Source organism: Myxocyprinus asiaticus, chromosome 44 (assembly GCF_019703515.2).
Source record: "Myxocyprinus asiaticus isolate MX2 ecotype Aquarium Trade chromosome 44, UBuf_Myxa_2, whole genome shotgun sequence".
Taxonomy (NCBI): Eukaryota; Metazoa; Chordata; class Actinopteri; order Cypriniformes; family Catostomidae; genus Myxocyprinus; species Myxocyprinus asiaticus.
In genome coordinates, this window is record NC_059387.1 from 33,687,745 (window position 1) to 33,705,502 (window position 17,758).

Sequence of the window (17,758 nt, forward strand, 5' to 3'; positions counted from 1 at the left end):
CTCTCTCTCTCTCTCTCTCTCTCTCTCTCTCTCTCTCGTGTGTGTGTGTGAGTCTCTCTCTCTTTCTTTCTGTTCTCTGCACAGTTAGTGAAGCTTATCGCCTGGCAACCACAATTAAAGTTCACCAACTCAGCAATAGCACAGAAACAGGCTGTGATAAAACACTAGGACAGAGAAGAGAGACAGTTAGACAGACTTTGGAAGATACAGCGCGCGTGTGGTTTACTTTTGTGTACCTGAAGCACCTTAATTTGTGTCATACTGGGCTGCACAGGTATGTGATCACTGGAATGCCTTTTTAGTGTATGTATGTTAAATAGCTGTGTTTAGAGCGCAAAGTTGTTAAACGGCTTTAGATTACCTGTTGCACACTAATGTACCGTTACAAAAACAAGCTAATGCATAATTTCTCCGTTACACACACACACAAATGCAAGTACACCTTTGTCTTTTGAATGTGTTGTTATAAGTAAGAAGTTATAATTTAGTGGTTAACCTTTTATTGCAGTACTCATTTGGCTGATAAATTGTCTAGTGTCTCTGGTTCGAGGGTGCTGAAGTGCAAAATTAACTGTTTCTAATGAAGTTTAGAGATTTCATTCAAAATTAACATTTCTGTCGTGATTCAGAAGCTTTATATCTGACTGGAGCACACGCAGAGTTTTACCTGAAGGATCAGGTGTAAACAATGTCAGAGGATAAAATATATCATCACCAGATGTTAACAGGTGCATAAACAACTGTATATGCGCAGAGATTTTAATCAAAGGTGGCAAGGTTATATAAACAGGGCATATTAGATATTGTGCTAAAATTCTCTCTCTTTCTCTCTGCGAGACACACACAGGTAAAGGTCACAATCACAGCAGTGATCTTCCTGTTTCCAGCTGTTACCTTTGAAAGACCCCAGTGAACTGTTTCAAATGTCACACAACTCTAGCGCTGGGCGATATGGCTTGAAAACTGGCTGAAAAAGTCAGCCTATTGACGATATTCGATATCCAATATATCTCTCAATAATTATGTATTTGCTCTGAAATGGCTCAGAAGTGAAGGAACCATCATTTCACCCAAACTGCCATTGTAGCCAAGAAACTTCAGTATTTGTATCTATTTAGAAATATTGAAGGTATGTTTTTCACACAAGGAACAGAAGGAAAAATTAGATTTAATCATTTTCATTGATATGCACTCTGTCTATCTATCGTTCCGTCATTCTGTCTGCATGTCATGATATGTCCCAAAGGATATTAATAAGGGAACATCTTTGATTCCATTGATTAGTTTATTTTCACCAATGGCTGGGAAATTGAATTCTGTTGTGAAGACCCAATTTCAGCAGTCACAGAACAGACATGAAGCTTTGAGACCCTTTTAAGGTTATAGCAGCATTTAGAAGAAATCAAAATGTAAAAGATATGTTAGTGCATGCTCGTTTATACAACTTTCTACTTATAAACCTAAGTTTCTATCTTGGCATCTTCATTTTAAATCCAGTAATTTTGTTTTTAACAAATATTCCTACTTGGGGAGTCCCATTTTAAGTTTCAATGTGATTTATGTTATAGAGTGTATGAAGTGTGGGAAATTACAGTATATACTGGTGAAACAAAACATACCCTAGCAGTTCGTTTTTTAACGACATTTATATCAGGTGGGTCGCCAGGAGCCGGACAAAATATTATATTCTCATTTTAGAGGACATTCAGTTGCAAGCCTTAAGATTTCAGGCCTAGAAATAATCGACTGTGGTTAACCCAACAGCGAAAGGAGGAGGAGGTGTACTGGATAAAAACAATTAAGAACAATACAAATGTTTAAACCAAAGATATTAGTAGAATATAGTTCTAGAATAGTTGTTGGTAAGGCTTCTGGCTAATTTGAACCTTACCAGTTATTCTGATATTATCAATTTTTAATCCGAGATTCCATCCCTATACCGATCCTATACATCTTTAATAGTCCCTTGTCATAAGAATAATGTTTAGGGACTTTTATTTTGAAAAGGATAATTTCCTTAATGTTTCTTAAATGCTATCTATCAATCTATCTGTCTGTCTGTCTGTCTGTCTGTCACTCTTTCTTTGTCTGTCTGTCACTCTTTCTTATCTATATCACTCTTTGTCTGTCTGTCTGTCCTTCTGTCTTTCTGTCACTATCTGTCTGTCTGTCTGTCACTCTTTGTCTGTCTATCACTCTTTCTTTGTCTCTCTGTCACTCTTTCTTGTCTATCTGTCCTGTCTGTCTGTCACTCTTTCTTGTCTGTCTGTCTGTCTGTCTGTCACTCTTTCCTTGTCTGTCTGTCTGTCACTCTTATCTATCTATCACTCTTTATCTGTCTGTCTGTCCGTCTGTCTATCTGTCTGTCTGTCTGTCCTTCTGTCTTTCTGTCACTCTTAATCTATAAATCTATCTATCACTCTTTATCTATCTATCTGCTGTTGAAGTCAGAAGTTTACATACACCTTAGCCAAATACATTTAAACTCAGTTTTTCACAATTCCTGACATTTAATCGTAGAAACAATTCCCTGTCTTAGGTCAGTTAGGATTAATACTTTATTTTAAGAATATGAAATGTCAGAATAATAGTAGAGAGAATGATTTATTTCAGCTTTTATTTCTATTCGTCACATTCCCAGTGGATCAGAAGTTTACATTCACTTTGTTAGTATTTGGTAGCATTGCCTTTAAATTGTTTAACTTGGGTCAAACGTTTTGGGTATCCTTCCACAAGCTTCTCACAATAAGTTGCTGGAATTTTGGCCCACTCCTCCAGACAGAACTGGTGTAACTGAGTCAGGTTTGTAGGCCTCCTTTGCTCACACATGCTTTTTTCAGTTCTGCCCACAACTTTGGAGGTATGCTTGGGGTCATTGTCCATCTGAAGACCCATTTGCGACCGAGCTTTAACTTCATGGCTGATGTCTTGAGATGTTGCTTCAATATATCCACATAATTTCCCTTCCTCATGATGCCATCTATTTTGTAAAGTGCACCAGTCCCTCCTGCAGCAAAGTACCCCCACAACATCATGCTGCCACCCCCATGCTTCATGGTTGGGATGGTGTTCTTCGGCTTGCAAGCCTCACCCTTTTTCCTCCAAACATGATGGTCATTATGCCCAAACAGTTCCATTTTTGTTTCATCAGACCAGAGGACATTTCTCCAAAAAGTAAGATCTTTGTCCCCATGTGCACTTGCAAACTGTAGTCTGCCTTTTATATGGCGGTTTTGGAGCAGTGGCTTCTTCCTTGCTGAGCAGCCTTTCAAGTTATGTCGATATAGAACTCGTTTTACTGTAGATATAGATACTTGTCTACCTGTTTCCTCCAGCATCTTCACAAGGTCCTTTGCTGTTGTTCTGGGATTGATTTGCATTTTTCACACCAAACTACGTTCATCTCTAGGAGACAGAATGCGTCTCCTTCCTGAGCGGTATGATGGCTGCATGGTCCCATGGTGTTTATATTTGCGTAATATTGTTTGTAAAGATGAACGTGGTACCTTCAGATGTTTGGAAATTGCTCCCAAGGATGAATCAGACTTGTGGAGGTCCACAATTTTTTTTTCTGAGGCCTTGGCTGATTTCTTTTGATTTTCCCATGATGTCAAGCAAAGATGCACTGAGTTTGAAGGTAGGCCTTAGAATACATCCACAGGTACACCTCCAATTCAGTACACCTCCTATCAGAAGCTAATTGTCTGAAGGCTTGACATCATTTTCTGGAATTTTCCAAGCTTCTTAAAGGCACAGTTAACTTAGTGTATGTAAACTTCTGACACACTGGAATTGTGATATAGTCAATTAAAAGTGAAACAATCTGTCTGTAAACAATTGTTGGAAAAATTATTCATGTCAGGCACAAAGTAGATGTCTTAAATGACTTGCCAAAACTATAGTTTGCTAATATGAAATCTGTGGAGTGGTTAAAAAATTAGTTTTAATGACTTCAACCTAAGTGTATGTAAACTTCTGACTTCAATGGATCTATCTATCTGTCTGTCTGTCTGTCACTCTCTATCTGTCTGTCTGTCTGTCACTCTTTATCTGTCTGTCTGTCTGTCTGTCATCTAGTTAAATTATTTATCTGCAGTGTCTAATCGCTCTGTCTAAAATGAATGAATCTAGTGCGAATGCTGTGAATGACCAGTCAGAATCAAGTATTTCAGTGTGTAACAATCTTTGTTAAATTAATGTTTTGAGGTAATGTTATCTCTTTCTGTTGGTCTGAGCTTGTGCCTGTCTGTTTTGCAGAGTTTGGGCTCCATAGACAGGAAGGGGACGCGTCAGAGAAGGTAAGACACTCTTTATCTCTGTTCTCATGCTGGCCAGCTCTCATTTAAATGATGCCATGGGGAAAGGTTTAATGAGTTCTTTATAATAAAAAAATATTATATTAGCAGGCCTGTGATGTAAGTGATCACACGCCCACTCTTTCACAGTTTGACATTAATTGGGCCTAATGACCCAGAGAGAAGTGAGTTAATCTAGTTTTAGACAAACTGTAATCTAGAGTGAACATTTATAACCCCAATATGACTGTGATTAAGTATTAGATTGAAGGGGGTTATGAGTTTGAAAGCACTGCAGAGTCGCATGGAAGTCTTACTTATTAGTGACTTTTTATATTAAAGGAATTGTTCACTCAGAATGAAAATTCTGTCATGATTTACTCACACTCATGTCATGAGGCTAACTTTCTGCCTAACATCCAAAGTCATTCAGGTTTAGAGCAACATGATGTTATCCGTTCAGTCAGATCCGACTCTCGGTGATTCTATGGGCCATCTCTTGCCACGCTTTCCGGTGTTGGACTTTCCCTTTTAGCTGTTCTACGCCTAGGCCAGTGTCCGCTTTGATGGTGTCGAGCCAACGCGTTCTTTGGTGGCCTCGTCTTCTTGTTCCGCTGACCATTCCAAGCATCATTGCTTTCTCCAATGAAACTGATCGCATAATGTGGCCAAAGTAAGTAAGCTGGAGTCTGGTGATCTTTCCCTCAAGTGACATTTCTGGCTTGATGCACTCCAGAACCTCTTTGTTAGTGACCCTTGCTGTCCATGGTATCCGTAACAGTCTTCTCCAGCACCATAGCTCGAAAGCATTAATCCTCCTTCGGTCAGCTTTTTTCAGGGTCCAGCTTTCTCACCCATACATTGATATGGGGAACACAATAGCATGGACCAGTTTGCATTTGGTTGTGAGGCTGATGCCTTTGCTCCTCCAGATTTGGTGCATGCTCAGCATCGCACTACGGCCTAACGCATTTCGTCGCTTGATTTCAGGGCCGCAATATCCAGTTCGGTCGATCATGGATCCCAGGAAGCAGAAATCCTTGACGCATTTGATCTCTTCACTATTTATGGTTATTTTGACTACTCCATTTCCAACTGTTGTCATGATTTTCGTCTTTTTGATGTTGAGGTGGAGGCCCATCTTTTCGCTTTCCTTTTTGATTCTTAGTATGTGGTGTTTCAGACCATCTTCCGTTTCCGCCACTAATGTTGTATCATCGGCATAGTGGAGATTTTTGTTATTTCTGCCGGCAATCTTCACACCGATTTCTGATTCTTCCAGATCTAATTTCCTCATGATCATTTCAGCGTGAAGACTGAAAAGAAAAGGGGACAGAATACAACCTTGTCACAGGCCTTTCCCAATCTTGAACCACTTGGTGTCTCCGTGTTGTGTTCGGACAGTTGCTTCTTGGTCTGTATAAAGGGATCTATCAGCTGGATCAAGTGTGCTGGCACTCCCAGTCCTTGCAGGGCCTTCCATAGCTTATTGTATTTGATGCAGTCGAATGCCTTGCTGTAGTCGAGTAGTAGAGCAACATAAGGGTGAATAAATGAATCATTTTTAATAGAACTATCCCTTTTAGAGCCATCTGCCAAATTTCTGTTATTAGCCATTTTATGATGAAAGTGTAGCTGTATATTGTGCTGAAAATATTTACGCAGAAAGCCACTTGTATACTTGTTTAAATATTGGTTCATAGTTCTTGGATTCTTTTGTAATTGACAGTAAATACTAAAGTGTGCAAAAAAAAGCCTCCCAACTTGTGCCATTTTACAGAATGCTTATACAGGTTACCATCTTAACATGACTCTTTAATGCTTTAGTGGACTGAAGATTATAGCTGCAGTTTGTCTTATTAAGGTGCCGTGTCTGTTTCTGAGTTTGAAGAAAGTAGCGTAGGAGAGTCTTCCTGTCAACAAGAACATCACGTTTCCTAGGATACTAGATCAAAAATGGCAAATTTCATAAATCTGTCACAAACGGCTCTGTAATGAGAACTGAACCATTTCAAAATCTTTCAGTTTTGTTTTTCTGAGTAGGTTTCACGAAACTACCCAAACCAATGATATATGCTGGCTTTAATTGGCGAATCAACAACAGCTTTTGTGGCATAATGTTGATTGCCACAAAAGTAATTTCGACTCGTCCCTCATTTACTTAAAAAGAAGCCAAATTAGCATTACAGTGTGGTACTTATAATGGAAGTCAAGGGAAAATACTAGGGATGCACCGATCCGATACCTGGATCGGTATCGGCTCCGATACTGACGTTTTTAAACGGATCGGGTATCGGTCCGACAAGCCCGATCCAAATCCGATACTGTGTGTTAGTCATGTTCGTTATGGTCAAGCTCCAAAAATGACATAAAAGAACCATAAAAACACCATTAAAGCAGTTCATATGACTCGTGCATTTTATTCAAAGCCACTTGAAGATGTGCGATAGCTCAGTGAATCATAAAATCACTGGTTTTCTTTTCTACTGAAGACTTCAAGACTGGAATTCCTGTTAATTTTGCTGCTACAGTTACATCGTCATGTAACATCGTTACATCGTCATGACAACCAAGTTGTTAAATTGGCTATAACTTTACACATAAAAGGTTAGCAAGCAATTTTATCATACTAAAATCATGCTAGTATGTACAAGTATATTATTTTATGTCTTGTGTCTATACTTTTGAAACAGTGAGTATTTAAATGTTTATGGTGTGGCCCCACTGACTGCCATTGTAAGTGCCTTACTGTAATGCGAATTTGGCCTCTTTTTAAATATAAATATAAAAGAGGGACGAGTCGAGATTATTGTTTGTGGTAATCAACATTATGCCACAAATGCTGTTGATTCAGCTAAACCTGTATTGAACCCGGAATATTCCTTTAAGTAATAACTACTTTAAAGTAATTTCTCTTTGCACACTGATAGCACAAATGTTGTGCAAAGCGACGGTCCACAGCAAGCAGAACATGTTTAAAGTTTAATGTGGTGTTAATGTCATGTCGCATTTATCGTAAAAGTGAGTGACCAAATCTCAAAATGATTTTTTAAATAAACTTATGTCATGTTTCATAGATTTCTTTGGTGGAAATGACGCTGATGGAAATTTTCTAATGTTTTTTAAATAAAATGTCAGACTCCTTTGTCTTGCTAAGGCTAATTCATAGCTAACAGTTTATGTATCCTAAATACACACCATTAAATAATATTTTCAAACTTTTTGCAACATTTTTGGTGAAATAATAGCTTGATTAGAAATGATGCCCAATTAAAATATTCTGCTCACAAGTGATAATTCTCTTAATTTTTCTTTGTTTTCTTCAAACATCACTTTTGATGTCTCATATTTCATGCACTTCAATGGATTTTCATAGTTGAATGTTGAAAGTCTGCATCTGGGACAAGGCTAAAACATTCAGATCTACACATAATATGTATTTGAAATAAATAATGGTTACTTGTCTAGTAACACGTTTCAAGTTCAGTTTTAATGAGACATAGAAGTGCCTGAATTTGAAGAAACTCTCAATTATGGTAATTCTGACACAACATTAACATATTTGGACCAATGAGATTTCCCAGGACAACTTAAGCATCACAGTTGTGGCAGATTCGCTTGTTGCTTATTTCACCGTGCCTTGTTTGGGCACTAAGGGTTGATGCTTTGTAGACTTGTCAAGAAATATAATTCATGCCCAATCACCATTTGTATTCTGTATGTTAGGAGTCTAGTATGCTTTTGTAAACAAATGACACAAACCGTAATTTCCAAGACAAGCTGAGATGGAAGAATATTGTGTGTGGCAGAACTAATGGAAAAAAATGTCATGAATTAGGTTAAATTATATAGAGTAGCAGTGGCCGTCTCTCTCTCTCTCTCTCAGTGACCCACATAAGCATTTTTCATATAGACAGTCTAATAACTTTAATAAGTGTGCATGTTTCACTGTTTGGTTTTGTGGTTAATGTGTGTGTGTGTAATAGTTGACTCAGTGGTGTGTGCGCGTGTGTGGTGGGGCTGGCGTTATAGTTTGTGTCTTTGATGTGGTTTGGCTATGAAAAAGTCTGACAGTTCCCGAACAGCGCCGCGCCAGGAACATACACCACAATAAAGCCAGAGGAACTTTCCCGCAAAACATTGAGAGAAACACATGCCTGGCAGCTCACTTCTTAGTGTATGTGTGTGTGGTTGTTAGTGTGTGTGGCATAGTCTTTTCCATTTGCATTTTTCACTCTCTCAAGTTGTGATAAGTTTTGCTGGTGTACAACATGACTATGCAAGGTTCTTTAGAAGGCAGCTACCTATGTAGGCAGTAGACAGAAAGGAAGCTCACTAGGTTTTAGAACAGAGCCGTACACACACACACACACGACAAGTTCCAGTTCTTGTTGTATGGAGTCGTTCCAGCATATATAATCACACTGATGTCCATCTCCACTGATTGCCATCTTGACGCCGTTTGGAATTGTGGGATTGTGGGGGGAATGTCAAGATGGGAGCCCCTTTCCATCCATTACAACATTCCGTCAGCAACCACACAGAGAGAGAGAGAGAGAGAGAGAGAGAGAGAGCGCGAGTAGGTGGCCCTCTAGGGAAGCCGCTTTTTATTTTGGAATTCTGGGAACATGAGTCAGACACTGTGTGCACTACATTGTGTGTTTAAGGCTGTTTATTGGAGTATTAAGTTTTGCTGTATGTGTTAAAGTCAACATGGAATCAAAACTGACCCTGTTTACTTTCTTAATCATCAGTGCACGTTATTTTAACCCTTGTGTTGTGTTCGTTTTGTGCTAACATATTGTGTTCCCGGTCAAAAATGACCAGCCCACTAAGATTGTTTGTAAATCTCTCATATTGCATATATTACCACAAGATCTTCTTATCAACAACTTTTTCAGTAATTATAACACGTTTGTGCTCCTTTTTTGAAGATATTTAAAAATATATATATATTTTATTGATAAAGGATTCATTGAACTGCTTATATCGGGCCAGTGGGGGGCACTCCCTGCGGAAAATAATAATAATAATTAAATAATAAATGAACAATCACTTGCTTGATCTGAACAAAATAGGTGTCATTTTAAAGCTTAGAATCTGGACATTACAATGCATATAGCTGATCCTACCAATTTCTAAATAATGCTTTTTAATTTGCTGACAAATTAGAACTGTTTTGTGCTCATCATTTGCAAATTTGTTATAACAACAATTAAATTTAGAGTTAGTTAAAACATAAAAAACATGAGATATACATGTGTTATATATCGTTGGAAAGGTCTCAGTTAGTAGAATGCAATGAGCAAATTGGTTTCACTCAGTGGCCAACCTGCAGTGAGTATTAGTGTATGAAATTCCCACTGACACACATAAATATAATAAACAGGAGTGGCTTTTTGTCACGTTTTTCCTTATTACTCCCTGAAACGTATATATAACATAGACAACGACATAGAGTAACTTACAGCAGACTATCCCGATTCAAACGAGCCCAAAAACAACATATGATAAATAGATCTTGAAATATTCCTCAAAGAGTGTACATTGAAAAGGGTGCTCAACATACATTGTGTGTGTGTGTGTGTGTGTGTGTATGTGCATATGTCCGAGGACTTTGTGTGTGCAAACACACATCCACATATGTGCTCATCAAAGGACTGGGATGCTCCTGAACTCTTAATATTTCTGTATTTTGTAGTCTAATCCATTCATTTCCAATGGCCGGTCATTTTTGACCGGGAACACAAGTGTAACAAAGTGAAATAAACCCAAACAAATTTAAAGAACATGGTCCAATTTTTGTGTGTGTGTGTGCTTTCAGACACCATATGTGAACAAAGTCAACAAATTTGATTCCAATTGGATTAAGTAAAAAAAAAAAAAAAAAAAAAAAGTCATCAGGTCAAAAAGACCGGAACACAACAGGAAAATAATGTTTGTCTTCATAATCTTTCTGAAATGGCATTGTTTTTTGGCTGACATCACGTTGATGCTAACCAATAGTTATATAGACCATTTCAAGGACAATAACAAAGGAATTAGAACGCTACTGCTAATGCTAACGCTAATGTCTGGTCCTGAAGCATTTCCGCTCTATATTTATAACCTAGAACTGTCAAAATAAAATTACCATCCCGTACTTGTATGGTCTAGCTAAAACAGAAAAAACATGATTTCTGCAAAATCGTATCATAGTTTAGATGCTCAGTTATTTCCTCAGCAGAAAGTTTGGAAATATCGGATCGCTCCTATTATAATCAGTGAAGCCATTAATGCTGTAAGCGCGTGACTTGCAGACAAGGTAAGTTTTTTTTTATTTATAATAATAATAATAATAATTAAAAAAAACATTCCTTATGTGTTTCTTTCTTCTGTGCTAGCTTTTTGTTCACCTACCAGAGATAAGACGTGTGCTACTGTTTTTAGTACTGCACGTATGCGATTCACACATACATTTGCCGTTGCTTTTTTCAGAAATCTAAACACTTTAATTTCCATTAGTTCCAGGCATCCAGGGAGCATCCAGTCACCGGACAACATGGTCCACATTTTAGTACTGACAATCTAATAGTCGCTAGAGTCGCTAGTTCGAATCCCAGGGCGTGCTAAGTGACTCCAGCCAGGTCTCCTAAGCAACCAAATTGGCCCGGTTGCTAGGGAGGTTAGAGTCACATGGGGAGTCCTCATGGTCACTATAATGTGGTTCGTTCTTGGTGGGGCGTGTGGTGAGTTGAGCGTGGCTGCCGCGGTGGATGGCGTGAAACCTCCACACGCACTATGTCTCCGTGGCAACGCGCTCAACAAGCCACGTGATAAGATGCACGGGCTGACGGTCTCAGACGTGGAGGCAACTGGGATTCGTCCTCTGCCACGCGGACTGAGGCGAATCACTATGCGACCACAAGGACCAAAAGCACATTGGGAATTGGGCATTCCAAATTGGGAGAAAAAGGAAAAAAAATGAAAATAAAAATAGTGACAATCTTACCATCGTATTAATGTTAGTAACATTAATCGTGTTAAAGTTACTATGAATGAAGTGCCTCCTGCTGAGTTTGAAAACTAGTCAGAAATGTTTAAGTTCTTGAATCGGTCTATAGAGTGCAACAGTCTGGTTCCTGATGTAAAAATCCCATTCATTTTTCCACAGACTAATGAACTTATAAACCTTTAAAGACAGATGACCATGAGTTCAGAAGTTGTTAATCGATGCTATATGCTTCTGCTGAAGCCACCATTCACATTATTTATACTTCATTTTTAAGAAAAATGATGTTTCATAGTGGAATTCCTGGTGAAGAACTACACTACCCATGATCCTGAAGAAGAAAATCCACCAATCAGAGAATCACTGTGAACAAAGTGCACCAAAAGAGCTCTGCAGCGACTGCCCAGTTATTACAAAGTCTACTGTACGTGTGTGTGTGTGTGTGTGTGTGTGTGTGTGTGTGTGTGGAGGGTCAAAGCCTTGAATTGGTATAACAGGGCAAGACACATTTGATGTGTGGTGCGGAGAGCTTTTATTTTAGTCTTAACTAACCAATTTCTGTCCATGCGGGCACTGGCGCTTAATACTGTGTGTGTTTGGAATTTATATGCTTGTCTAATGAGCAGCCGTTGGATCTTTGTTCTGGCTGCAGTTTGAGTGCTGATCGACATCAAACAACGAAGGCAGACGCTCGGCTCTCCCTCGTTCCCTGTAGCTCTGCTCCAAAAATGTAAATTCTGCCATCGTTTACTCACCCACATGTTGTTTCAAACCCCTATGACTTGCTTGCTTTCGTGGAACATGATGAGTCATCATTCACTTTCATTGCATGTTTTATTATGCTGACTTCTAAGACAGTTAATGTCAACTGTTGTGTCACAACCCCAAAATGGGTCGCAGGTCTGTTCTGATAGTGTTGCAGACAGTGAGGGGAAAAAAAACATGCTAAATGCAAATAATCAAATGCAATTAAACTTATAATTGTGCATAGTTAAGACAGCAAAATAAACGGACTTTTCAACTTTTATAAGCGAGGAGAAAACACTTCCTATATACTATATCAATGTTATTATAGATTTGCATTGTTTTTATTTTTATACTGTTTTAACATTTTCTTAACATTTTAGTTTAGTTTCAGCAATGAATGGTAAATTCACATTTATGACACATTGTATTTCACTTTATTTATTTATTTATTTTTATTTTTTATTATTATTATAATTTTTTTTCCTCCATTTTTGAGTTCTCACAAAACCAAACAAGAAAATGTCCTGGTCATATATATATATATATATATATATATATAAAATGAAATGATATATTAAATTATATTTTACATATAGAAAATGAAGCCTATTTTAGAGCCTTTAAGATTTTTTAGTGACATTGTTTTCATGGCAGTTACATACATTTTAGCCTCAATTCTCATTACCGCAACGCTCCCGGACATTTTACTTTTAGTATTTCGATTTCTTCCAGTGGGAATTTTCATTACACTAACACAATCATGTTTTTGTTGTATTACAAAGTACCAAGGGAGCACTGCTATGATGAATAAATACACTTAAAACATATTTTAGCCTATTTGTAAGATTTATGCATTTTAATTTAATAAAACAACTCCATCAAATTGGATTGTGTAATTTAAAAAAAAATTTAAATTAATAAAACGTAAAATATTAAGGCATTTCTATTTGATTTTGTTAAAGATTACTCAATTCAATTTAATGGGATTTTTTTGTTTTTGAAATTAAAGGGAGAGTTCACCCAAAAATCATTTACTCACCCTCATGATATCCCAGATGTGTATGACTTTTTCTTCAGCAGAACACAAATAAAATTTTTTGAAGAATATCTCAGCTCTGTAGGTCCATACAATGCAAGTGAATAGTGACCAGATCTTTTGTAGCTTCAAAAATCACATAAAAGCAGCATAAAAGTAATCCATACGACACCAGTGGTTTAATCCATGTCTTCAGAAGCAATATGATAAGTGTGGGTGAGAAAGTAAAACTTTACATGCACCAAAGTGTAAAAGTGAAAGTGAAAGTGGAGATTTAGAGTAAAAAAGGACTTAAATTTTGATCTGTTTCTTACTCACTTATTATATCGCTTATGAAGCTATTGATTTAACCACTGGAGCTTTTATGTTTCCTTTATTTGATATTTGGAGCTTCAGAGTTCTGGTCACCATTCACTTGAATCGTATGGATCTATAGAGCTGAAATAGACTTGTTAAAATCTTCATTTGTGTTCATCATCAGAAATAAAGTCATGCACATCTGGGATATTATGAGGGTGAGAAAATGATGAGAGAATTTTCATTTTTGGGTGAACTATCACTTTAATATGCGTAAACCTTAAAATATTTTTTTTATTTAATTTGTATAATTTTTAGTAATTTATTAATTTTTCTCCTCATGTTGCGGTAATGAGAATATCATACACTACAAAAATATTTTAGCCTATTTTTAAGATTTTCACATTTCAATTTCATAGCAAAATTTCATCAAATGGAATTTAAATGAATAAAACTTAAAATATATAGTTTTTAATTTAATTTTATTAAAGATTACTCAGTTCAATTTGATGGAATTTGTTATGAAATTGCGTAAATTTTAAAATATTATTTTTGAGTGAAATGACCTTATGTTTTTTGGTAATGAGAATTGAGGGTAAGATGTGCATTTCTGTCATGAAAATAACGTTACAATGTAAAAAGTCTTAATTTTTCTTAAAATAGGCTTCATTTTCTGTATGCAAAATACAATTTCTTTGGAGTAAAACAGGACCAGGACATTTTCTTGACAGGTTTCAGGAGAATCACCCTCTTTGTGTGTACCTTGTTTTAGTGGTTGTACTTCAGTTTAGTAAAATGTTTTAAAATTAATAGTTTTTGTCTTAGTTATAGTAGACGATAATAACCGTGTACAGAATGTTGACATCAGAGGCTGCACGTCCAATTAATCTTCTTCTGATAATTGCAATGATTCGGGACGGGCCTGTTTATTAGGTTCTGTTTCGGTTTGGATGCTCCCTTAGAAGGCAGCTTACTAGGTTTTGGAACCGATCTGGTCTCTCTCCACTAAAAGTGCATACGAATTTAGCGTCAACTTTTGCAGTGTTTATGTTTGGTGTTTATTTATATACTAGTGTTAGTGTGTATGCGTCACATCCATACACACGATGCGCGTGTGCTCTTGAAGGAGATGATGTCATCACTCAGGCCTGTAAGAAATCTTCCAATGGCATTACATCAGCATGCGGGTCCCCTACTGCGTGTCGTGTCATCGAGAACAGCTGCCGCGCAATCAGATCCATGCCGCTATCCTACTTCAAGTCTTATTCCCAAACGGTTTCTATCCAGGAACATTCCCGCTAGAAATACGGATGCGGTCAGCTCTTGATATCATGAGCGTTTTGGACACATTAGCTGTGCGCTGGCACCGGCGTTCGCTCGCTGACCTCGTCCTTCACCGTTTAAACATTCTTCATGCGTGAGTGGCGTATCATCCACAAATCTCTCCAGAGTCACATTTGTTGACTTGCTTGTTGTTAAGTGAGTCCAAGATAGTTCATTCATGCCTTTACAGTGCTGTCAAACTCAGCACAAACATACACACACACACACACACACACACACACGCACACAGATATGCAGTGCCTATTGCCGCACAGGCAGCTGCGGTTGTTATGACAACAATGTTGCTAATAAGAAGCCTAATTAAACACAAACAATGCCTCTTACAAAAAGTTTTAAAGGTGGATCTTATTTTTTCTGTATTACAATAATACGAATTTGGAGTGCTTAATTGTCAATCTTAATAGTCCTAAAAATAGGCTTCAATTTATTTACATTTACATTTATGCATTTGGCAGACGCTTTTATCCAAAGCAACTTACAGTGCACTTATTACAGGGACAATCCCCCTGGAGCAACCTGGAGTTAAGTGCCTTGCTCAAGGACACAATGGTGATGGCTGTGGGAATTGAACCAGAAACCTTTTACCAGTTATGTGCTTTAGCCCACTACGCCACCACCACTCACTCCATACAACGGCAGTGGTTTAATCCATGTCTTCAGAAGCAATATGATAAGGGTGGGTGAGAAAGTAAAATTTAACAGGCACCAAAGTGTAAAAGTGAAAGTGAAAGTGGAGATTTAGAGTAAAAAAGGAATTCAATTTTGATCTGTTTCTTACCCACACCTATTATATCGCTTATGAAGCTATTGATTTAACCACTGGAGCTTTTATGTTTCCTTTATTTGATATTTGGAGCTTCAGAGTTCTGGTCACTATTCACTTGAAATGTATGGATCTACAGAGCTGAAATAGACTTGTTAAAATCTTTATTTGTGTTCATCATCTGAAGTAAAGTATTTAAAGAGAGTTCACCCCAAATAAAAAATTCTTTATTTACCCTCATGTTGTTCCAAACCTGTATAACCGTTTCTTTTGTGGAATAAATATCAGAGATGTTAAGCAGAATGACCGTCTTTCATTGTATGGAAAAACATGCAATGAAAGTGAATGGTGACTGAGGCTATCATTCTGTCTTACATCTCCTTTGGTGTTCCCCCGAAGAAAAAAGATCTTACGGGTTTGGAACGACTTGAGGGTGATTCAAAGATGACAGAAGTGACTTTGCTCATTGCTAGATTAGAAAGTTAATTTGATATGCATTACTCAGCACTGAGCGATGAATAATACTGCTATTTCTGTGTGTTTTGCAGGAGTGAGTCTGGGATTGTGAAGTTAACCCAGCGACTCTCTTTGAAAGACAAACACTTGAAGGAGGACAGGAGCCTGCAGTCTAGACCCCTGGCCTACAGGAGGCGCTCTCTCAGCGTGGACTGGTACCACAAACCCTTTTGCCTCAGTATTTGCATAAGAGTAAATGAGCCAAAAGCTGTTATCAACAACAACGTACGCATCAACTTTTAACAGCTGAAAACTTTAACAAATCATGTTGAAACACAACATCCTGTGTGTCATGTCTGACCACATTTACATGCACTTAAAGGGATAGTTCACCCAAAAATGAAAATTCTCTCATCATTTACTCACCCTCATGCCATCCCAGAAATGGATGACTGACTTTCTTCTGCAGAACACAAATGAAGATTTTTAGGAGAATATTTCAGCTTAGTAGGTCCATATAATGCAAGTGAATGGGTACCAAAACTTTGAAGCTTGAAAAAGCACATAAAGGCAGCATAAAAGTGATCCATACGACTCCAGTGGTTTAATCCATGTTTTCAGAAGCGATATGATTGGTGTGGGTGAGAAACAGATCAATATTGAAGTCCTTTTTTACTATAATTTCTCCTCTCTGCCCAGTAGATGGCGATATGCACAAAGAATGTGAGTCTGAATGTGGAGATTAATATGAAAAAGGACTTGTATATTGATGTGTTTCTCACCCATACTTATCATATTGCTTTTGAATTCATGGATTAAACCACCGGAGTCATATGGACTACTTTTATGCTGCCTTTATGTGCTTTTTGGAGCTTCAAAGTTCTGATTTGTAAGGGTTGGGTTATAGTTTCTCTGACCAGTCAGGGAGCGCTTTGCTGATTAATTTGACTGAAACGTCTAATCAGGTATTGCTATTCCTCATGAATATAAATGACTCTTCCCCTGCTATCCTACATTTCGGAAACTCTTCTGCACCCTGAAACTGCTGGCTGTATGGGTAAATACTATTGCCAAACTCTGTAGGGTAGCCATGTTGGCTCATCCCAGCAGACACCACGGCTTCAGCTATGGCTTCCTCTCTCTTCTCGTCTCCACCAAGAGAGATGATGAATGCACAAATTTAAATCTACTATGTTCATTTTGGTTAAGAATAATTACAAATCCAAATATGGAATGCATGTTACTAAAAAAATGGTGTGAAAATTCCCTTAAAACAGTAGTATTTCAGTGATATTATCAGATGGTATTTTAATACATACCATGATTGATACATATCAAATTGTATATCATGGCCGGGAGATTTTTCTTGTGCCCCCCAGAAACTTCTGATGCCCCCACTCTGCTCGGATGGTGAAACAAGAGAATCAATTGTCCACTCTAAAGGTCAAAATGCCCCCCCGAAGATCTCATCCTAGTACCAACCCTGTTGTATATCCATATACTATTATATTACCATGGTATGTGCAAAAACCTTTTCATTGTACTTTGAAAGATTTTATGCCCTTTTTTGTGCTTGTGAATGAAAAGAGAGCCATTCACGGAAACAGGTGGTCACATCTGGGCCACCTTCCTGCTCGGTGGCATATGGCAGACTGGAGCTCCAGAGATGCATATAACTGTGGGGAGTCTCAGGGTGGTGTGTCCCCAGGATGTAGCCACCCTGGCTGGGCATGATGAGGACTGGGCCCCCCTGTTTTTGGGACCCTCAGCCACACAGTGGCTCACACAGACTCTGTGTCACCTCCTGCACGCCGAGCTGTCTGTCGCCA

At 37.9% G+C, this 17,758-nt stretch overlaps 1 protein-coding gene across 4 annotated transcripts in view; it reads left to right on the forward strand.

Annotated features, from left to right (window-relative positions):
- The window catches only part of LOC127434581 (ankyrin repeat and fibronectin type-III domain-containing protein 1), a 124,181-nt gene that overhangs the window by 54,580 nt on the left and 51,843 nt on the right, over window positions 1-17,758 (forward strand). For 2 of the 4 annotated variants that reach the window (XM_051687405.1, XM_051687406.1), the window contains 2 exons: window positions 4,258-4,298; window positions 16,022-16,144. In XM_051687405.1, coding sequence (XP_051543365.1) covers window positions 4,258-4,298; window positions 16,022-16,144 — 164 coding nt within the window. Of the gene's footprint in view, window positions 1-4,257; window positions 4,299-16,021; window positions 16,215-17,285; window positions 17,447-17,758 lie in introns of those variants that run through there. The other 2 variants (XM_051687408.1, XM_051687407.1) reach the window with 2 other exon arrangements.